Here is a 21,044-nt window from a genome sequence, read left to right on the forward strand (position 1 = left end):
GTGTATAGTGTCCTATATGAAGTTTCATGCCTATTATAGGCAGGTGCAGAACCAGAAAAGATGTCTTTCCCCAGGTTACTTTTCCATTCCAAGATCAGGTATTTACAATAAAAAATGTGAACATCAATTTCATAGAATCATAGAATAATTTTTAGTTGGAAGAAAAAAAGTCATTTAATCCAATCCTGATTTAATTCAGAAGGCTCCAAGAAGCCAATACAAAACTTAGCAGATAAGTTTGATATGTTACCACATTAAGATTTTCATAAGCACTTCAGAACATACCCATTAGTCTTCTGTGTTGAGTGTAGTTTTAGCCATAGGCTGATCTGACTTAATTATTGCCTGATGAAGGAACAGCAAATCCTATTCTTTTGGAACAGATGTAGAACATAACACTTTCATTTGTGGTTACAACATGGTTTAGTTTTTTTCTCCCTACACACATGGATATCCATTTGCTGCTAACATAATGTACAATCACGCAGGCATTTTCACACACACGTAACAGCAGACATTCTCCTGCACTTCCAGTATCTTGCCTAGTCTACATTGTACAACACACAAGCACACACGCTAAAGAGTAAGAAAATTAAAAATTCGATTAAATTGTCATACCATCAGTACTGTCCTAAATCTAGCTTTTAAATCACCACGAGTTTTTATCATCACATATTTTTTGTCTATAATTACTGTACTTACAATTATCTACCTTGATCCAAGACTGCTGATTTATGCAGAGAAAGGTCTCCCTCATGTGGAAATCTGCCTACCAACTGTAAAATAAAAACTGCATTTTGCTTCTCAATAAAGATTCCATTGCTTAGATTTGCAGATTCATTTGGAGAAAGTATCACTTAGTATATTTTTTACAGTGTTTTCATTCTTAGGAACTATTATTACAATGTGAAAGAAAAAAACATGTTGCTAAGACAGAATCACAAGAATTTTAAACATATAAAAAGACAGTGAAATACTGTAAGCAAAAGAATGTGAGGGAAATCAATCTAGGCAAAATTCACAGGTTTTGGGATAATCTTGTCTGGCCATGCTGAATACTGTTCAAGATGTTTGCATATATGTGATTTCCATCTATTGCCTTTTCATGATGCAGCAGAACTGTGGCCTAAAATTGTGACTGACTATAAGAGTTAGATTTGACTTAATTGTGTGGTCTGGCAGACTGCAGAGTTTATCTGTTTTGGCTACAAATAGTTATGAATCCTCACATCTAACTGGTGCAGTTCAAAGATAAGTCCGTTCAAATTTTCCATTTCAGAAACTAATTAAGCTCATTTTTAACTCCCTAGTTTCAATGCTCTACAAGAAAAAAAAGGAAAAAAATAAAATTTCTCACTTTGAGAAATACTCACAAATTGTGAGAATACTCCCAATTGTCAGATTTCTTCCCCTAAAACAAATTGACAGATTTGACCCAAAGTGAATGACATCAGTTCTCTTTCGCTGAAAAAAGTCTTTTGAGTTGACCAGGCACATTTTCTTATCTCACTGTTAAACAAAAAAATATAAACCCCTACCACGTTTACAACTGTGGTTCAAATGTCTAAAATGTATTGGCTAGTAAAAAAATTAAAAAGTTGTTCATATACATGCTGTAATAGTAAAACCACAGTAAGATATGATATCTAAGACAAGAAAAGTGCACTTGGATTAGCAGCTTTATTTGGATGGTGTAGAGTTGGCTTGTAGGACTAATTTTTCCTGATCTTGCAGAAAAACTGCAGAGTAATTCCTCGATTACTTTCACACTCCCACAGCTGAAATCATTAAGTCTATTGCACTTATTTGTACCATCTCTCCATGCCACACTGGAAAGGAACAGGAAAACTTTTAATTGACTTTCATCATTCCCACCAGGGATATCTTATTTCCTTCCTTCCTTCCCTATTTGTACCTCAAAATACTTAACAAACCAACTGAAGCCACTATTATTGCTCAAGTACAGTATTTCAATGCCAGTGTAGATGTAATTTGGAAAACAAAGAACTGATTTGTGATCATCAACAGAAAGAGTGGTGGAATAACTGAAAAAGTCATAGGTTTTGGCTGATTTTTAGTTATACTTTAAAGGTATATAAATGGTACAAAAATTTAGCATGCATCAGAATTAAGTTTTAAAGTATCACACAAACATCTCTGCTGTAAAGGTATCTGGGGCAGGTTCTCAGTCTTGAAATTTGTCAGGTAGTGGACTGAACTCAGACAATGACATAACCAAACACACTTCCTGTTCATCAGAGACCCTGGTGAGCCATCAATACAATAGAGAATAGAGAATAAGAATTAATCTGTTTCCTTTATTGCTGGCAGTGTTCTTTTTATCCCCTTCAGTTTTAAAATTCATTCACAAGACATAATTCAAGTGCATCTCTTAAAAGAGAAACATGGCATTAACTCCTCATACTGATTAGTATTAATTAGTATTATTTCATAACAATTAAAAAAAATTACCATCCAAATTCCTCAGCTTCTGCACATCTCAGAATTATTTCCCTGATATTTTGAATTTTGTAGTCCTACGAAATCTTTTTGTAAAAGTCACATTTTTATTTATACAATTTAAAAAATCATCAAAAAATGACCCTAGAGTGATACATAGTTAAAATGTGAAATACACTGACATTTCCAGCTCGTTCCATGCTTATATGCCATTACAAAGGAATCATAACTTTATGGAACACATAATCCCTTACTCAACAGGAAAGCTCTCTGGCTTGGTTTACGCTCCAAGAAGTTTTGTAGCATATCCATTCCATCCAAAGATCCTCCAGGTTTCAAAATGAGGTTTCTGTATTTCATCCCAGCCTGATAGAAGGTAAAGCAGAATGTCAGTACTTCTTATCTTGCCAACTGCCTCTTTTTCTGTATTTGTTGCATATTGAAAAATATACTCATGATAAAACAACGTTTCTCCTTCCAGATTTTCCTAATACCAAATTAGGATATACCAGGATATATGACAAGTATAATTTAGATCTGCTGGAAGAACTCAGAAGAGCAGAAATTCGACCAATTGTAAAGAAATTATTTTTCTTGTGGTTTTACACTGGTTTTCAAGGTACAATCACAACTTGTCTGAAGACATTCTATAAAGTATAACAAGCACACAACCTCCTCAAAATCCTCAGTGAAGGACTGCCCTTGCGTCTGACAGGCAGGAAGAGGGAACCCAACATCCTTTCTCTAACTGATGATTTCTCTTTCTTTAATCTCTGTTTAGATAACAGACATGATACGTCAGAGATAAGACAGGTATAGCATTGTGGAATGGCATGGCACATACACCTATATAATACACATAGTTGTATATATCATACATACAAACACATCTAACTCACCTATTAAAGTATCTTAAAGAAGATGAGACTTAACTCAGGTTTTAATTTCAGGAAGAAACATTATTGCTCCAGAAAGAATGGATTTCTTTTAAAAAATGAATGAAGTTTCTGAGAAAACAAGTAATGAGGAGTTTCTTAAAAAGAAGTTGTATTTTAAGGAACATATATATATGAAAAACTCTGGGATTCTGAGACATGACTACAAATGAGAAAATGTTATTTTGCATGCAGATGTCCCAAATGCTTCTGATATTGATGACAATGTTCTTCCTTTTAGTCAGTGTATATACACATACACACTTCCCCCACAACTCAACAGGACCACATTGCTTCCTCATGACTGTACTGTAAAAACAAGGAAAGGTGTTTTTAAGTGATGGACTTCCATGACTTAATTGAACTACCATTTCCATTGTCTGAATTACAGCTGGAAAAATCTAAAATAAAATAAAAATAAATAATAATATTTTTTAAAATCACTGAAGCACTGATCACACTTCACTATTTTTGTTAGTTTCCTGAGCATCATCAGCAAATTAATATATTGTTCCTTCTAGCTTAAAAGTATTATTTGAGTAGATTTGAGTCTTTGCTGTTGTCCTTTCAGAGTCAGAATACTGCTCAGTTCTAGGGAGACCTGATCTTATTTCAGATAAAGTGCAAGAATTGAGGAGTGTCTGTCTACCAATTAAGTTAGAGTTAATTGTTTATTGAAGAATTTTATAGATCCAGTCTCTGAAATTAGGCTGTATAATAGTTGCTCAAAACAGAAGGAGAGCTTTTATTCAAACAGGAAAAAGTAAGCCAAATTTCTATAAGCCCTAGTCATAATACCTTAACCATTTCCCTTTTCTGCTGTTCTGAAGACTAGTCTAAGTCTAGATATAATGAAGTACGAGTAACTACAAAAAACATACTGCTATCTAGTATTCATTTATAAAAAATGGTTTGTCCCATCCTGTGGGATGCTATCACAATTATTTGGGTTAAAAAAGAACTAATTTGAAAAGATAGCATTGAAGAGGGAGGGGAAAAAATCTCCACAGCTACCCCTGAAATTATATCAGCATTCACACAAAGTGTTTGTGTGCACATACGCCAGAGAGTGAGTGACACACATAAATAATCACTTTTCTTCTTCATTTCTTGGCCTGGATAACAGGCCTCACAATAAAAGAGGCATTAGTTGTCTTCCAGCTGTTCCACAAAAATATTCACTTTTACCATAATTAATTTCTTTTCAAAGCCTCCCATACACAGGCAAAGAAAACAAAAATTCTCACAAAAAATTAGAATACAAGGCATCCCTCAGGAGAAGTAAAGGTAACAGACCAATTCTGCCAAACTATAGCTTAGGGTTTTGACCATACAGTCACTCAAAATAGAGTTTTGAGAAAAAAGAGTAAAACTGACAGAACAAAAGTGTGATGGCACTGGAGGGATGTGGGCATGTCAGAACAAAAACCTGACACGAAGTTCCCCAGTTTTGGCACCAGCATCATTAAACATCTTCCCCAAAGTTACAAAAGAGCATGTCTCACCCCTCCTGAAATACCATTTTTAAGATCCGTGAACAACATTTCATTAAAAGTTATTTTATTTACTCATTTTACTTGACACTTCTTCTCTACTGCTCTTATTTATGAGTGATGAGATTCCCAGTGAAAAAGCAGGTATGCTTATTCTCATATGTACCTGTAATGAATCCCTATCCCTTCACGATTAATCTTAACCTCCAAACCCTATGTCACTTCTTCTCTCAAATTGTGAAGTTGGCTGCTTTCTCCATAAAACCCCTTTTGGGTGTTGTTGGCCTAACCACTGCCTTAGTTTCACAGTCCTACCACATGTATTCTTTGGACTCCTCTCTTTGTCCAGAGAGGTGTTTACTATCTCCATCCTCTAGAGGGATGGACAGTTCTAGAAGTTCTGGTTGCTGTAGTAAGTACAGGGAGGAAAGAAGGCAAATTCCAGGTGAGGAAAAGGACAGTCATGCATTTTCTACTCTCTCCTTTATTTCTCTCTTATACTTCTATCGAAAGGAAGAACTACTGCTGGCAGCTGAATCAAGAACAGAGTTAAGAGGATCAGGAAAACCAAAAGGTCTTTACTATGATAGAACTCATCTATCTCATCTGCAGCACCTCAACTAATACTATAATCCTATAATCTCTGAAAAACGTTGCCAGAATTGGCAGGACTACTAACCACATTACTATTTAACCTTTTTTTCTGCTGGAGGCAGAAGAGGCTGGAGAATTACTCTAGGGAAAAAAGACCCAGTAAATCTAGAACCTCTTAATGATTTGGACTTCAAAAGGGACTTGGGATTTAAACTGAAGACGAAACAATTTTCACATTATTCTATGTTGTGGCAGAAAGCTCAAAATAAATTCAATTTTCTAAATAGTAACTACATAAAAGGACCACAGAGTTGACATACCTAAAATGTAATGGAAATGTAAAAGAAACAGATCACTACTATCATACAGGTTTCACAGCATAATGAATATGCATCTGCTTTTGCAACGGAGGAATGTTTTGTCAGTCTAAAATTACAGCAGAAGGCATTAGACAAGGCAACACAGTATCTTAAAAGTACTACAGTATTAAATATATGATGATTTAATAACTGTATGTTGGGGTTTTAGTTATCCTCCAGCTTTCTTTTTCTCTTAAAGGAATTTTCCCCATACATGTTGCCAGGAGGATCAATTACTGGGTGCTTAGGAAAAACAAAAGACCTGGCCACAGCGGTGGGGTGCATCTGACTACTCTTTTTCACTTGGGTTTGTGGGCAGTCAGTTCCCAGAGTTTGGACAGAGAGAGAGGCTGCTTCTTCGGCTGCCTTCCTCCTACCGGAGAGACCCCGGAATTCCCAAGTCCGTTTTTCCCTGCCCCCTGAGAGCCGGGCTGTGGCCACCCTGTCCCCGTCGTTGCTTCGAGCCTTTGCTACTCAGTAGCCCCACTGTACCCTGCCTGCCCAGACCTCCGGGGGGTTCCCACCACAGCTCCTGAGTTTGGATACATCTTGTCTGCCACCCAGGATTTGTGCTTGTCCCTGCCATTCCAGCCTGCTGTTCCCGAGGGTCCGGCCGGACACCGGGATCGGCTGCCCAGGGGTTTGTGCAGCCTTTGTCCCATCCCTTCCCGGGATCCCAGGGCACCGGTGCCGCGTGCTCCCCGAGCTCGCTCCGGAGCGCCCCCTGCAGCCGCGGGGGAACCATCGCACCTGCCCTGCTCACCGGGAGCCGCCAGCGCCCCTGCCGGCTGCGAGCGGAACTGCACCCGAGGGGAAAGGGCCTGACAGCCGAGAAGGCTGGCACTGGGTTTGTGATTGTTTGCTGTTACTGCCAGAGTTATTGTTGTTCGTTTGCCTTGTTATACACATATAGATATATAATAGTAAAGAACTGTTATTCCTGTTCCTCATATCTTTGCCTGAAAGCCCCTTGATTTCAAAATTATAATAATTCGGAGGGAAGGGGGTTGCAATTTTTTTTCTTCCATTCCAAGGGAGGGTCCTGCCTTCCTTGGCAGACACCTGTCTTTCATACCAAGACACTGTATTAAAATCCAAGTGCTCTTGGAAATTTTAAGATGATTTTCTTAAAGTTACCTTTACACCTTTTTTTGTTGTTGATCTGAACTTGACAGGTACAGAAGTAGTACTTGAGACATTATACTTACGGATCACGATGGTAGTAAATGTAGTTTCAGAGACAAAGTGCAACAGAAGTGTTTATCAAAAAGTATTCATCACCTACCTTTGGATTCATTATTCCTTCTTGCTTAAAGCAGCTATAAAAGATATCCATGGAAAACACTTCACTCCACAGGTATCCGTAATATTGACCATCATAACCACCTGCCAAATGTCCAAAAGTAGCCGGCATGTTTGTTCCTTGAAAAGCAGATTAACATCAAGTTACTGAAATCCGTTATTTCGTTGATGTATACAGCAGTTCAACAATAAATTAATAAGGAATTTATATCAACTACTTTGAAACTTTTAACATAAAGGGTCTGAGTATGTCTCAAAGTATTGAACATACTCTGTTGAAAACAAAGGAAATTCAATTTGCCATTTTAGGCTACTTGTACATCCAACACAGATGTGACAGAACATCTAAAGTGGAATTCATGTCATATCACTCTAAAATATATCCTGCAAAAGGCTAGGTTTTATATTTACCTTAATCTTCCTTCAGAAGAGATCATTAAGATCATCCTAAGTTTCAAAATAATTATTTCAGCTTCATAAAGTAGATTATTCCACAAACAACTCAGTTTTTTGTATGCCAAGCATTATTGAGAAAGAAAAGCATGTTAAATCGAACCATCTGGACATGCTGTACAAAAGCTTTATACTGACATACCTGGGGTGGCAGGAATTCCTAGAATCTCCATACAGTATTTTGCATATTCATCTGATGGGTCAACAGACAGCTTTGTATGCAGTGCCTGGTCAACTTTGCTCAAAACAATCTGACGGAGGGTTAGAAGGCCTAATTGGGTAAAAACATTTAATTAACCAGCATCAAAATAGCTGGAGTTTTATTTGCATCTTTCCTTCAAAGATCTCAACATGCATACTAAATTATTAGAACTCTGGAGTTACATCACTTCCATCTGATTTACTCCGCCTACAAAGAGTTGAGAGGCATAGCTTTAATAAAGGAATTATCATGCTAAGCTCCGTCTTTTTGAATATTACTTTCCTCATAGATCAAAACTAAAATAAAGCAGATATTTTAAAAGCAAATTTTAGTATTTAAAATGTTTTCAGCTATCTTCATTTACCATATACCATTTTATTCAGGGCCTACTCAGTTATCTACTCTAAGACACTTCGAAGAAGTTTACACCAAGAACTGCTGCTGCAGCTGCTGTAAGCTTTTTTTAAGGGGCTACAAGATATGAACCTTTACTCAGACAAAATTCTTATGCAGCTGGAGTCTGTACAAACCACAAGCACAAAGACTTCTTGTTCAGGATAGGAAAGCAGTATGAAATAAGCAGGAGTAGCTTAATGATGAATTTGTACCATAAATAGGAAGCTCTGATTATAAGAATAAAGAGGTGGGAGTGATAGAATAATAATGACATGATAGGTAATGACGTGAGATTACAGTGTTAATGGAGATACGTAGAAGGTCTACAACAGTCCTGTCTGGGATATGTTACGTCTGCTCAGTAAATTTGCAAATAACTTTCATATCTGTCAAGTGTCTCATGCAAATCAAATGTAGACGATACATATAGATACACTGTATTCAAGCAGAGTGCCTATTCTGGAGTATAAATAAGATAAAGAACCCCACAAAAACCACACCAGACCACAACAGACTACCCTCCTCCACCCCCCAGAAACACCACCAATTTTAAACGAGCAAAGCTGGTAGGCAAAAAAATTTACATGGAGAGGAAAGGTATTTTAGTCATGTAGGTGGCCTGGAAAATCAGAGCTGCTACTGTTTCTGCAAAGAGTTCTGTCATCATAGCCTTTATTAGTGGGGGTACCCATGCAAATAAACCCAGAAAGACAGTGGTAAGTGTACACACAGAAGAAATTTAATAGGCTTGTTACGTTTGTCAGTTTTTAAAACTATATACTTTTATACATATACTGTGGGGAAAAAAGGCAGAGAGATACCTGTGTTAGCAAGTCTAGAGGCAGCAAGTTTCTCAAGGAGTGTGTCTCCAACATGGGTTGCATCTTTATAATGTCTTGACATTTGTTGTAGTGGCTCTTTTTCCCACACCCAATTCTCAAACATTTGTGAAGGTACCTCTACAAAGTCTGTTTCCACATTAGTTCCACTAAACCTCGCAAAATCAGTCTAGAAGAAAAAAGAAGCCATTGAATAAAGCTAAAATAGAAGCCAAGATTTTTAGCAGAATATAACACTTCCGATTTCAACATTTCAGTTTAAATCACAGCAAAAGGAATAATTTGAACAGACCAATAATAATAATAGCAATAATTTAAAAATGAAATTTAAAGAAAGGAGGAAAAAAACCAGACATAACACTATTATAAAGGAATAAAGTAGACTACTCAGTAGTTAAATACTACATTATCTACTGGTGTAGAACAGTACTTCCATTTTTTTAGTATTATTGATTTTTACCTTTTAGGTTATGACAGCAATACAAATGTTTTTATGCTATCTTGTGACAATGATATAATTTGGAAATTATTATAGATTTTTGTTGTATTACACCAAAGTAAAATAATAAACTCTAACTATGCACTTAAAAAGTTTATTGCATTGCAGTCTACCACACCTGATACATAGACTTTACTTAACAAACTTATTCTATTAAGCTTTGCCCTATTTGTCATCATTTGTAATATATGTGGTTAACATACAGCACAATTTTTTTAGCCAGTAATAGATGGACTTAAATAAATAAATCCTAGCAACCTTATTCATTAAAAGTTTCAAATCTGACACTTTGATAAAAGTATCTTTTTTCTGAAAGCCAAGCACATTAGAACTTTATTTTAGTATCGGCAATAACTTCATGCTTTAAAAGCTCCGCCAATATTAATTTTGAAGAAAAGTTTGTACAGTTAAGAATCCTCACTAAAATATACTCCAAATCCAAATATTTCTAAGAAGTCACCTCTGAAATTGTTCAAATGTTGTTCAAATACACAGAAATTATTTGGTCTCATAGAATCATAGCATCACAAAGGTCAGAAAATACTTTTAAGATTATCAAGTACAACCACCAACCCAGCATCACAACCACATTCACCATTAAGTCACTGAACCATGCCATAAATCAAATCCCTCGTGATGGGAGAGAATTTTCTAAAAGTCCTTGCAAGGAGTTTCAAAGATAAATGGAGACTTTTCCTGGAGTTTCAATGCCGCCAGATAGTTGTTTATTAAGTCTTATCAGAGGAACAGAGCCACTAGCGTGACCCAGGTACAGCATAGAGCACAGAAAGCAGGAGAGAAGTCAAATTATCAAGATTTACACGGCCTTTTAAAGATAATTTAACCAATGGTTACAAAAAACGTACATTATTTTCACTTTCCTACCAATTATTCAGTAACACAACTAGGAACTGCGGAATTTTCTATCCAATCATTCCAAACTACTTTTACTGCAGAACATGGAGTAGTAGAAGAAGGAGAAGAAGGTTTAGAGAACAACAACAATCCTCCATTTTGATATTTTTTACTCTTATCTATTTACTACAAAGAGAAGCCCAAAACCTCTAAAATTTCTTACCCTGTGGCAATCTTACATAGTAGTCTATCACCTGATTCACACCATTGTATTTTCTAGTTCTTGTCTGATCGTTGGTAATTTTTTCCAAGGTTGGCAGTTGAAACAGTGTTGTTCAGGGGGGTAAGAACCCTTAAAAACAGGCAGAGAAATATTCTCTGCACTCTGGGTTCCTACAATTAAGCTATTAACCTATGTCCTCAAGTACCATATCCACACAGTTTTTGAATGCTCCCAGGGCTGCTGACTCCACCATTTCCCTGGGTAGATGATTTCAAAGCTTTACAACTCTTTCAGTGAAAAAAATTTTGACTAATATCCAATCTAAACCTCCCCAGGTGCAACTTAAGCCATTTCCTGTCATTGATTGCCTGGGAGAAGAAGCTGGCCTCCATCTGGCTACAGCTTCCTTTCAGGCAGTTGTAAAGAGCGATAAAGTCCCCCCTGAGCCTCCTTTTCTCCAGGATAAACACCCCCAGCTCCCTCAGCTGCTCCTCACAGGACTTGTCCTCCAGATCCCTTCCCACCTCTGTTCCCTTTCTCTGGACTCGCTCCAGCACCTCAATGTCCTTTCTGAACTGAGGGCCCAGAACTGAACACAGCACTCGAGGTGTGACCTCACCAGTGCCCAGTACAGGGGCACAGTCCCTGCCCTGGTCCTGCTGGCCACACCACTGTTGATCCAGGCCAGGATGCCATTTGCCCTCTTGGCCACCTGGGCACACCCTGGCTCATGTTCAGCTGCTGCTGACCAGCATTCCCAGGTCCTTTTCCACTGGGCCCTTTCCAGCCACTCTGCCCCAGCCTGTGGAGCTGCCTGGGGTTGTTGTGACCCAAGGGCAGGAGCCAGCACTGGGCCTTGTTGAACCTTATGCAACTGGTCTGCTCAGATCCCTCTGTAGAGCCTTCCTATCATCACTCCACCCTTGTCATGTAGTAAGTCCTCCTCCTCTTGCCAGGTCAATTTTATTTTCTTTTCCTTCTCATCAACATACTAACAAAACATTTATGTGCTAAAAGAAAAAGAATTCTCTGTTGTCCTCTCTATGAGATGTTGATATTCTTACAGTCCACCCTCCAGTGGAAAATAGATGCTCACAGGATTACACACTTTTGAACTTACTTTCTTGCAGGGTTACCAAAAAAAGCAGGTATAATACAGGACATAACCTTGAACTGACATCTGTGTCAACACGCATGTGTCTTCCTCTCATGTCTTCAGAAGAACAACGCAAAAGGAGTAAAACTTTGGTTTTTGTTTATTCTTGCAGGCTGCCCAAATCCACAGTTGTAACAGGCTGGCCCTTCTTACTATCCTTGCTGAATAGCAGCTCTGAAGAACAGCTAGGAAGCATCAGCTTCAGGGAAGAAATGGTGATAGAAGTGGCTAGAGCAAAAAGCAAGTGACCTTCAGATACCTTCATTTACCCACATCCAAGTGCACCACACTAACAAACAACATCAAGACAATTTGGTTTGAAGTTACTTCAAGAGCTCTCCTTCCTGAACAACTTAAACAAATTCCCTCCCTGCCCTGATCTCACTCTCCAACAGTATATCTCACTTTTCCAGTACATTACTTAATCAGACCTTTACCAGCAGCTCACAAATTCCCTCCCAGTCTCATCCTTGCATAGCATTTAATTGTCAAGTCTTAACATGCTTAAACAAGTCATCATATGAAACAAGACAGTGCTTTGTACACACAAATTCCAGAGGACAGGATGTTCTTATGTGGGACTAGTGAGTTTGCACACATGCAAATAACTATTTACATACAATACAGAAGAAGTCAGCATGGCAGCTGGGCAGACAGAAAACACCAGAGCAGTGCAAGAAACAACTGGAAAGCAGGCCTCTCTGATCTGTGTGCAATTCCATAGCAACTGAAGTACATATGCATCTGAATTGCTGGCTTCAGCTGCCCTGAAGGGGCTCCAAAACACCCAGGCACATCCTCACTGGTTGTCCAAATGTTGCAGTCAGTTTTGTACCATTTTATAACAATGCCAATTGTGCTTCATTTATATACAGCTTCTATATTATCTAGGTTTTATTCTTCAATTTTTGATATCAGAAACACCTATTACAGGGTGAAGATGATAAATAATAACTATATTTTTACCTTTAAGATGATTAAAAAATATCTAAGCAAGTCTACCTACTTATTAACTCTGTATTTAATATATGGATTTCTGTGATTATGTTGTTTCTTTATTCTGCAGTCCCAGTCTCTAGGATCATGGTCAAAAAATCTAATGTGGGTCATTTCTTCCTTGATTTTATTATTTTGTATTTACTTATACAGAAGATAAAGGAAGTGCTACACAAAATCTGAATTTGTAGATAACTATGTGAATTTTTTGGTGTGTGAATACTGACACTCATGTCTTTCTGAAATATAAAATTTTCATTAGGCTAATAATAAATTTATCATTTGGCAGTATCAATTTTACATGTAAGTAAAAATGAAAACAGCAATTTTACAACTTTATTAGTATCCTGATGGAAAATCTGAAACTACCTTCAGTTCTTTCTGGTCACTGCAATAAACCTAACCTGTTAGATAGGAGAAAACAAAATAGCTCAGGCAAGACCTGTTTTATGCTTGTGGTGTGAAGACGGATAGGTCTCAATGTACTAAATGCCAAAATGCTGGAGGTCATCTAGCCTCAGAAATTATTTTCATTCCTAGGCACAGCAACCTGTTTTTGTTTCTAATACCTAGTATGAAACAAGAAGTAATAAAAAGCCCTCTGAACAAAGCCATGACTGAGCATCTTCTTCACCTTACCTGTGATGAGCGAATAGACTCCTGCATGATGCAAATGCAAAAGTACATGTTCCTACAAAAATGTTTTTCATAAGAAGATGTATTTATTGCTTCAGTTTTAAATCAATATTAAAACAAAAAACAACCTGATGCTTTAAAAAATAACCAGAACTCTGCATATGCGCTTTACTAAAATTAGAAACCACCAAAACAGACCTATACCTTGCTTTGAGACAGCGGAGAAAGAAATAAGTCTTACACTGGAATAGAAACATCACTAACCTGTGCACATATCTGATGCATTACATGACCAAATTCATGGAAGTAAGTCTTTACTTCATCATGCCGCAGCAGCGATGGCCGATCCGATGCTGGCTTTGTGAAGTTGGTTACCAGAGCAGCTACAGACATCAATCTGCTGCCATCGGAGAGGAGACAGCCAGGTTGTAGACCAAAGCAGGCTGCATGCCCATACTTCCCCTCTCTGTATAAGAAAATATATCGGACACTACCTTCAAACCACAGCCCTGCTCACCAGAATGGCAAAGCCTATTCAAGAACAGGGACAGTCAGTCAGTGTCTCTACACAAAAAATGTACATCTTTTCATGACTTCTAAGACTCAGTAAGTTAAGAGCATAAGGGGAAAAAAAGGCCCTTCTACTCTCATACTGAAATCACAAGTTCAAGATTCCCAGCAGCATTTACAAGAATCTGTTTTTTACTGAAATGCTGAAAGTATATGTATTTCAATGTCAATTGTTTTAAACTGCTACTGCAACAGGAAGGACTAGGTTCTGTTCTCTGTTGCAATTTTTTTTTTTTACTGCAGGAGACAAAAGAATACAGTACACTGCATTTTCACTGTGATACAAGAGTTTAAAGGAAAATTATTTTGACATTTTTGCCCTAAACTATTCCATTAACTACTCAGATTAAGTCAGAGAAGTCTTACTAACACATACCTTCAGCAATTCAACTGATACATATAAAGGTGGAAGCAGGTGAACAGATGAAGGAGATAGTTATGTTAGATATTGTATGGATAGATAGAGTAAAAAGAACAATTTCTGTACTACTACATATATTGAGTAACCTAATTTTCTTAGGCCAGAAAACCTTCAATCAACTTATATTAAAAAAGAATATCAGCAAATTTATAAAACGCTAAATACTAATGTAAAAAACCCTACACCGAAGCAAACAAAAAGCCAGCAACAAATAGCCAAAAAGGACTAGCTTAGAATAAATCCTGTGAAACCAGTCCAGTCTCCTAATCTTTGACAAAACACAGATGATGCTGTAAACAGCTACAAAGAGAGATGGAGAGCTACAGAGATCAACAAGGAAGTAAATCTGAATGTGTGCTCAACAGGAATCAATTTTTCGTATTGATCTATTTGATTCAGCAGTCTGGACAACAGGGTAGAAAATACACATCAAGAGTAAAGAGGAACTGGGAGAAACTAGGAACTCTTGGCAGACAGAAATAGAATTGATCTGAGCAAGCTGGAGTAACAGTTCAGCAGAAATGAAACTTAAAACGCTGTAGTAGGTTAGGAAGAAAAGCGTGTAGATGCAAAATATTATGGACAATTGACTAGAGAGCAGTACTACCAAAAATATGAGTGAAGTAGCAATGCTTCATAAAATGAATATAAGCAAGAAATACGGAAGTACTTAAAAAAAAAAAGCAGAAAAATATCTGAACACAGTCCAGAGGACAACTTAATGAAACACACTAATAATCTTGTCAGTGGAACAAATATTTACTTCCAAATGCATTTAATTTTAACCAAACAAGCAGCAACCTATTAAGACAAATTCCATTTTAAACATGTAAGCAAAACACTAAGTCATAGTTACCTGGGGTAAAGATCCAAATAGAACTGCCCTAGCATTTCTCCTGTTGATTTATCCTTGACTGTATAAAGAGTAACACTACCGTGCCAGACATGAGCACCTTCTATTTGCTCAAATTCAAGCCCCAGCAGCTTCTGGTAAATATTCAGTAAGCCTTCTGTAACAGCCTCAATTGGGAAGTATTCCTTCAGTTTTTCTTGATCTATGGAGTACTTCAGCTCTTCAGTTTTGTTCATATAATAATGAAGATCCCATGCATTGATTCTTCCATCATAATCAAAGTTTCTTTCTTTACATTCCTTTTTCTTCAGATCTAGAATGAATCGTGTTTCTTCCTCAACCAATGGCTTTAGCTTTTTACTCAAATCATCTGAAAGAAAGATTGCCTTGGAGTCAACTTTCATGTTCCTTACTATAATGTGTATTCCTATGAAATACACTCAACACTTCAAGCACATACTCCAGAACTGGATGTTTTCCATTCATTGACCAACACCAAGGAACATCTGTTTTCTTGTCCTAAGAAGTCTTAGTTGCAGGCATGCTGTAAATGATACAGTATTCCATGTAGGTCTAGGAGTGGTGTGAAGGGTTTTGGTAAATTAAGACTTTTTCCAAGACATCATAAATAAAAAGTAACACTAGACACTTACACTTGAATCCTTTAATTTTACCTCATGTAATCTCAGTATTCCTCATACATTTCTTCAGCAACAGCCAGACTACAACTACTATTAGTTAGTGGAAGGAAGTACAACACAGAATTCAATACTTCTAGCTAAAGTCCTCCAAAAAAAACCAAGAGACTCAAGAATTCTTGCCTGTAGGATGGCTGGCTTCCAGACTAGCCCTTGGATATTATGATTCAAAATTTTTCCAATATACTTTTCTTGGACAAGAAGGCATCATAGCCTTCATGAAGCAGACATATTGAATTAAAATATTTAGGCTTACTGAAACATACTGTACTTTTTCTCTTGTAACTATTTCTGGTTTATCAGAAACTTTTTTCTTCATTAAGAATTCACATTAATGTTCATTGTTGATACCTAGAGTGTAAAATTTAGGAATTGCCACTCCTGTTTCTAGGAAGGCTGTAAGGCGTTAAATGCATTTACATGATTTAAATACTGTTTGCAGCTTGTACTGTGCTAAATTCAGAATATATCACAGGAGAGAATGCTCTTCTTCCTAGACGTAAGATCACCTTATGCACATTTGATTTAAAACATTAATAGATAGGAACAAAGTAGAGCAAAATATACTGTCATGCTTGTAGCTGAGGATATATCAAAAGAACTAAATTAAGAGTGACAATTAATCTAAAGTACGTTCTCCCTCTGTGAGAATTACCACGAAGCATGATATTTATGAAAAGTATCTGATCTCAAGCTGTTAAAGTCAATGCTAAATTATGTGTGTCAGCTTCAAAATAAACAAAAAACCCACAGTATTACAAAAATATAATGGAGTAAGAAAGTCTAAAATACTTCAAGTACACTTAAAATATCTAACATTTAATAATAAATCAAAAGTATTAGGTAATTTTCAAGTATACTGATAATTATTATTGCCAAATATGGATCTGATCTCATGAAGGAGCATTTCAAGAGAAATGCAACAGAATTATACGTTCAGAAAGAGGGGCATTTGAACCTTTTACTGAAGCATAAACACAAAAATCCACTACCAATAAACATACCTTATTTTTGCATTAATTTATTTAGGTGGGTTATTTGTATGACACATCATACATGTCCTGAGTGGTGTTAGGACACAGTAATAAAGGAACACATACTATTCTGTGGAGCTACATAATTTCAGAAAGTAGAGGTTAACTCCATGTCCAAGAGTCCGCTGACATGAATAAGATGACTCTAAATTAATTCATAAACTACTATGTTTAAAATTTTCAAGATACCTCTGTTTTCAGATCAAATTCCATTTCAGGGATTTTGAATTCCAGATTTAATCCATCACTCCAGAAATAATTTTTTTATTCAGCTCATGGAAATTGCATCATCACATACAGTAATCTTTCATTATACTTAATGCATTTCATTATACTGTATCAGAAGAAGACACCAAGGCTACAGATGCACAAGAAATTGGGAACAAAAAGCTGCAATTCTGATGCAGCCTCTTGAACTGATAAAATTGCTTAAGCTGCACATGTTACTCTGGTTCTAAATTAGGGTAACTGCATTTTGGGGCAGAGAAAGACTTAACCACTTGCTTATACTGGCTTTCACAAAGCAGTTTTTCTCAGAATTTACCTTGTGCTTCCTGATTTGGAACAACTGCATTAGTACACCTTTGCTCTAAAATATATATATGCCAGAACAGAGACATCAGAGTTCCTTTTCCAGCTAAACCTCATGGACACTATGACCTAGTTATGTATTTAAATTCATCTTGGCTGAAGAGACATGTTACTACATTAAATATACAAGTATTACTTATAAATATGAACAAACCTAAGAAGGTTGTTACGTTATCTGTGCTCTTCGCAGTGTTTACTTCCAGGACAAAGTTGGCATGTGTATTATAACCAAGAAGCTCTGCTACTTTTGCCCTTAGTGGGAGCAATTGCTGCAGAATTTTTGTGTTCTCCTAAAAAAGAAAGCAGGCAAATTTGTAAAATGAAACCAGAAAACACATTTTATCAAAACAATTATCTCAGTAATATCTGTAATCCTATGAAACAGAAAACATTTCAAATTAAACACTTAAAGGTTAAAAAATAAAATAACCTAAGTTTAGCTAGATTCTTGGAACAGTTTTTTTCTCAGCATTTGACTGCAGGTAGCTCCTTATTATAACTTACCTTTTTAAATTAATCAAAATATACAGCATTTTCTTTTAGGTTGTGAAAAGTTTATTCCCTTTATCAATCACTTACATGTGAAAGATAATAAGGAAATTGCTGAGAGCAGGCTTAATTGCTTGTAAGTGGTGAAGACAGATTGCTAATCTATTGCGCCAAAGTTTGTTTGCAAATTTCCCTCTTTTGCCACTCTGACAACAGCAGTCAGAGAAAGATCTGAAACAGAAAACCCCAAACCTTCACCTAAATGTGTTTAGGAATCCTCGAGAAGCTGAAAATGTAATTGTGTAAATCTCTAGTTCTGGAAAAGTGAGATTTGTCAGGGGAAAAAAAAAATCAAACACTAGATTTGAAGATTGTCACACAGTTTTATCATTAAATCTCTTTATGTGTGTTGACTTGCAAAGTGTTCAGTACCTGGTGCCATTTTATCTTATCTTGTACTCATCACATTTCCAAGCATTTCAAGCACAAAAGCTCAACTCTACTATTGTTCTCTAATGCATGGCTGGTACAATTGTCTGAATGACATATCCTCTATCCTTTCAATGCTTTTTTTATTTTGTACCTGTCTAGTTGTGCGTATATACAGAAGCCACAATCAGACATCCTTTTCTGTGAGGAAAGTGTCAGTAAGCATCTGCAGAACACTGTAGGGAAACTTCACAAAAGACTGAAATCCCACTTGTATTAACAGAACCCCTTGAATATTAAGATACATACAATTACACATACACAGAGGCAGATCATCAATTTCTAAGGTCTCAGGACATCATAACAAATTGGAGCAAGGCACTGTCAAAAATCACACTGATAAGTTTTGATTCCAAAATACTCTACAACATGCAAAACTCAAATATAACATTTGAATGTTTACCTCCCTTTTGCAACTCTGTCACAGCACTGTAGAACAGTCAATACACAACATACCTCTTTGCATCTCGAGTTAAAGGCAGATTCCATTTTTCTCCTGGTTTCTGAAATGCAGCACTTCTTCATAATAGGAAAATAGTGGGGATATTTTAAAGTAACTTTATATTTGTCTTTCTCAGTCTTCTCTAAACTGTTAATAAAGTCATCAGGAAGGCCATCTATAGAATACAATTTAATAAACAATGTTTACCAAAATTATCTACTCCCCCCTGTTTTTGTGAGACTGCTGCATTTGTTTTCCTGCAGTCCACTTTGACATCAGACATCTCCACAGAAATACACCTCCCTTTTTACAACAATTTGCTAAAACTTTTACAAATTCCACCAAGCAAAACAAAATTTGGAAACACCTGAGAGCAAAAGAGAAATACATGTATGACTACCAGATAAAAACTAAATTACATCTATAAATCTCTGTTATTAGAGCACATTTTATGTGATGCCCTTCAGATAATGAATCCCCAAATTCTCTGTCACATGATTTCCCTAGCTTGGTTTAAATTACTGAATTAGTTAAACTTTACTGCAGGACTAAAAAAGCTTTTCCAGTAATTACACAGGGGATTGCTTGATGATAACTGAAAAAAGGTACAGAATAAAGTTATGCTAAAGAAAGTAGGACCAACATGCTAACTTGATGCAAGGCAAACAGCTCAGGAAGCACAAATACATGAAGACATCATGAACACCTGCAAAAGATAACCCGAAATTGGTTCTGGAGAAGGACTAAAAAGGAAACAGAAAAGACTGTGAAACAGTCAGAATTTCACTTGATCTAACCATCACTCATGGGGCAAAAGTCAGTTACTCCAATAAAACTGGAAGGTTGAAAAAACAGAAACAGAAAGCATCCTACTCACCAAGTTCTTCCTTAGAAAATACAAGAAATGTGTTTTCCTCATTCAAGTTTTTGTTAAAGTCTATACACAGCTCATTCAATTTTTTCTTCATTGTCTTTATTTCCTGTATCAGGTATAAACTGAACTTAGTGGAAAAACAAACATCAAAGTTGGCAATTTTTATCCTCCACATGAGTAACATTTCATTTTTTTCAGATAGGCTCTCTACTAACCAACAGTAAATACCAGGACTGAGCAAATAACACACTGCAGGTAGCATCATACTTCACAACCTGTCAGTCTTCCTTTTATGTTTCTTTTGGTCCAGAGCAATATTGTTGCAAAGGGCTGTCACTTGAACATTTTAAACTCAGATTAGAGGGGACTGAACAGATTGAACGCATTCACTAAATAGTTTCATGTGCTAACATTCAATTATTTTCTTTTATTTGAAAAGCTAAATTACAATTTTAAGTGTAAAAATATCCACTAAAATCAATGAGAATGAAGGGAGTAAAAAAACATGTAACCTACTCAAAAACACCGCTTTGGAATTGTACAGAAAGAAGAGGCTGCTCTCACAACACAAGGCCGTTCCAAAACCTTTTTTAAAACCCTGATATTCACATTTCTGAAACATTTTCTAATATATCTCATGGCAAGTTTCTATTTGAACTTGACAGTAACACGTAAACATAGTAGTTCTCAGTAACAGAATGCACACCAAATATAAAACTTGGCAAAGACTACCATTAGCCAATTTTTAACCTAAATATAATTCAACTATTGTCTCCCAAGGAATTTCAAAATACCTTTAGAGGCATCAGTAACTCCTAAGCTATGAAAATGCACATCAAACTGTTCTCACTAGCTGAAGGATGTGGATGAAGAATGATTGTTTTCTACAAAGGATTAAGTCTATTCAACAGTCAGAAATAAAGGTCACAATAAAGTCAGAAATATCACTCAGAATTTGAGGATAACTATGTTGGCATCTGCAGAATCCCAGAAGATAAGAGGCTAATGTGTTTGTCTCAAACACCAACAGCAGGATAGCTGTGGCACCAACCAAGGACTGCAGGTAACAACAGCCAAGGACTGTTGGCAGTAACACGCTGTGAGAAAGAACAAGATGTGACTGGACCAGGGGCCATAAGGAGGTAGGACAGCACTTTTCTGGGACAAACGTCCTTGATCTACCTC

General features: G+C 36.6%; 1 protein-coding gene across 2 annotated transcripts in view; it reads right to left on the reverse strand.

Annotated features, from left to right (window-relative positions):
• Window positions 1–2,298: 2,298 nt before the first annotated feature.
• The window catches only part of NLN (neurolysin), a 38,068-nt gene continuing 19,322 nt past the window's right edge, over window positions 2,299–21,044 (reverse strand). For both annotated transcript variants that reach the window (XM_042028234.1, XM_042028233.1), the window contains exons 5-13: window positions 19,863–19,965; window positions 19,000–19,160; window positions 17,720–17,855; window positions 15,246–15,612; window positions 13,663–13,864; window positions 9,016–9,202; window positions 7,739–7,867; window positions 7,127–7,263; window positions 2,299–2,826 (exon numbers count right to left, since the gene is read on the reverse strand). In XM_042028234.1, coding sequence (XP_041884168.1) covers window positions 2,692–2,826; window positions 7,127–7,263; window positions 7,739–7,867; window positions 9,016–9,202; window positions 13,663–13,864; window positions 15,246–15,612; window positions 17,720–17,855; window positions 19,000–19,160; window positions 19,863–19,965 — 1,557 coding nt within the window. In that variant the 3' untranslated portion in view covers window positions 2,299–2,691. The remainder of the gene's footprint in view (window positions 2,827–7,126; window positions 7,264–7,738; window positions 7,868–9,015; window positions 9,203–13,662; window positions 13,865–15,245; window positions 15,613–17,719; window positions 17,856–18,999; window positions 19,161–19,862; window positions 19,966–21,044) is intronic.

The sequence above is a fragment of the Corvus kubaryi genome, unplaced genomic scaffold, assembly GCF_017639235.1.
Source record: "Corvus kubaryi isolate FWS band 111438036 unplaced genomic scaffold, C.kubaryi_AGA036_p1.0 37308, whole genome shotgun sequence".
In the NCBI taxonomy this organism is placed as follows: domain Eukaryota; kingdom Metazoa; phylum Chordata; class Aves; order Passeriformes; family Corvidae; genus Corvus; species Corvus kubaryi.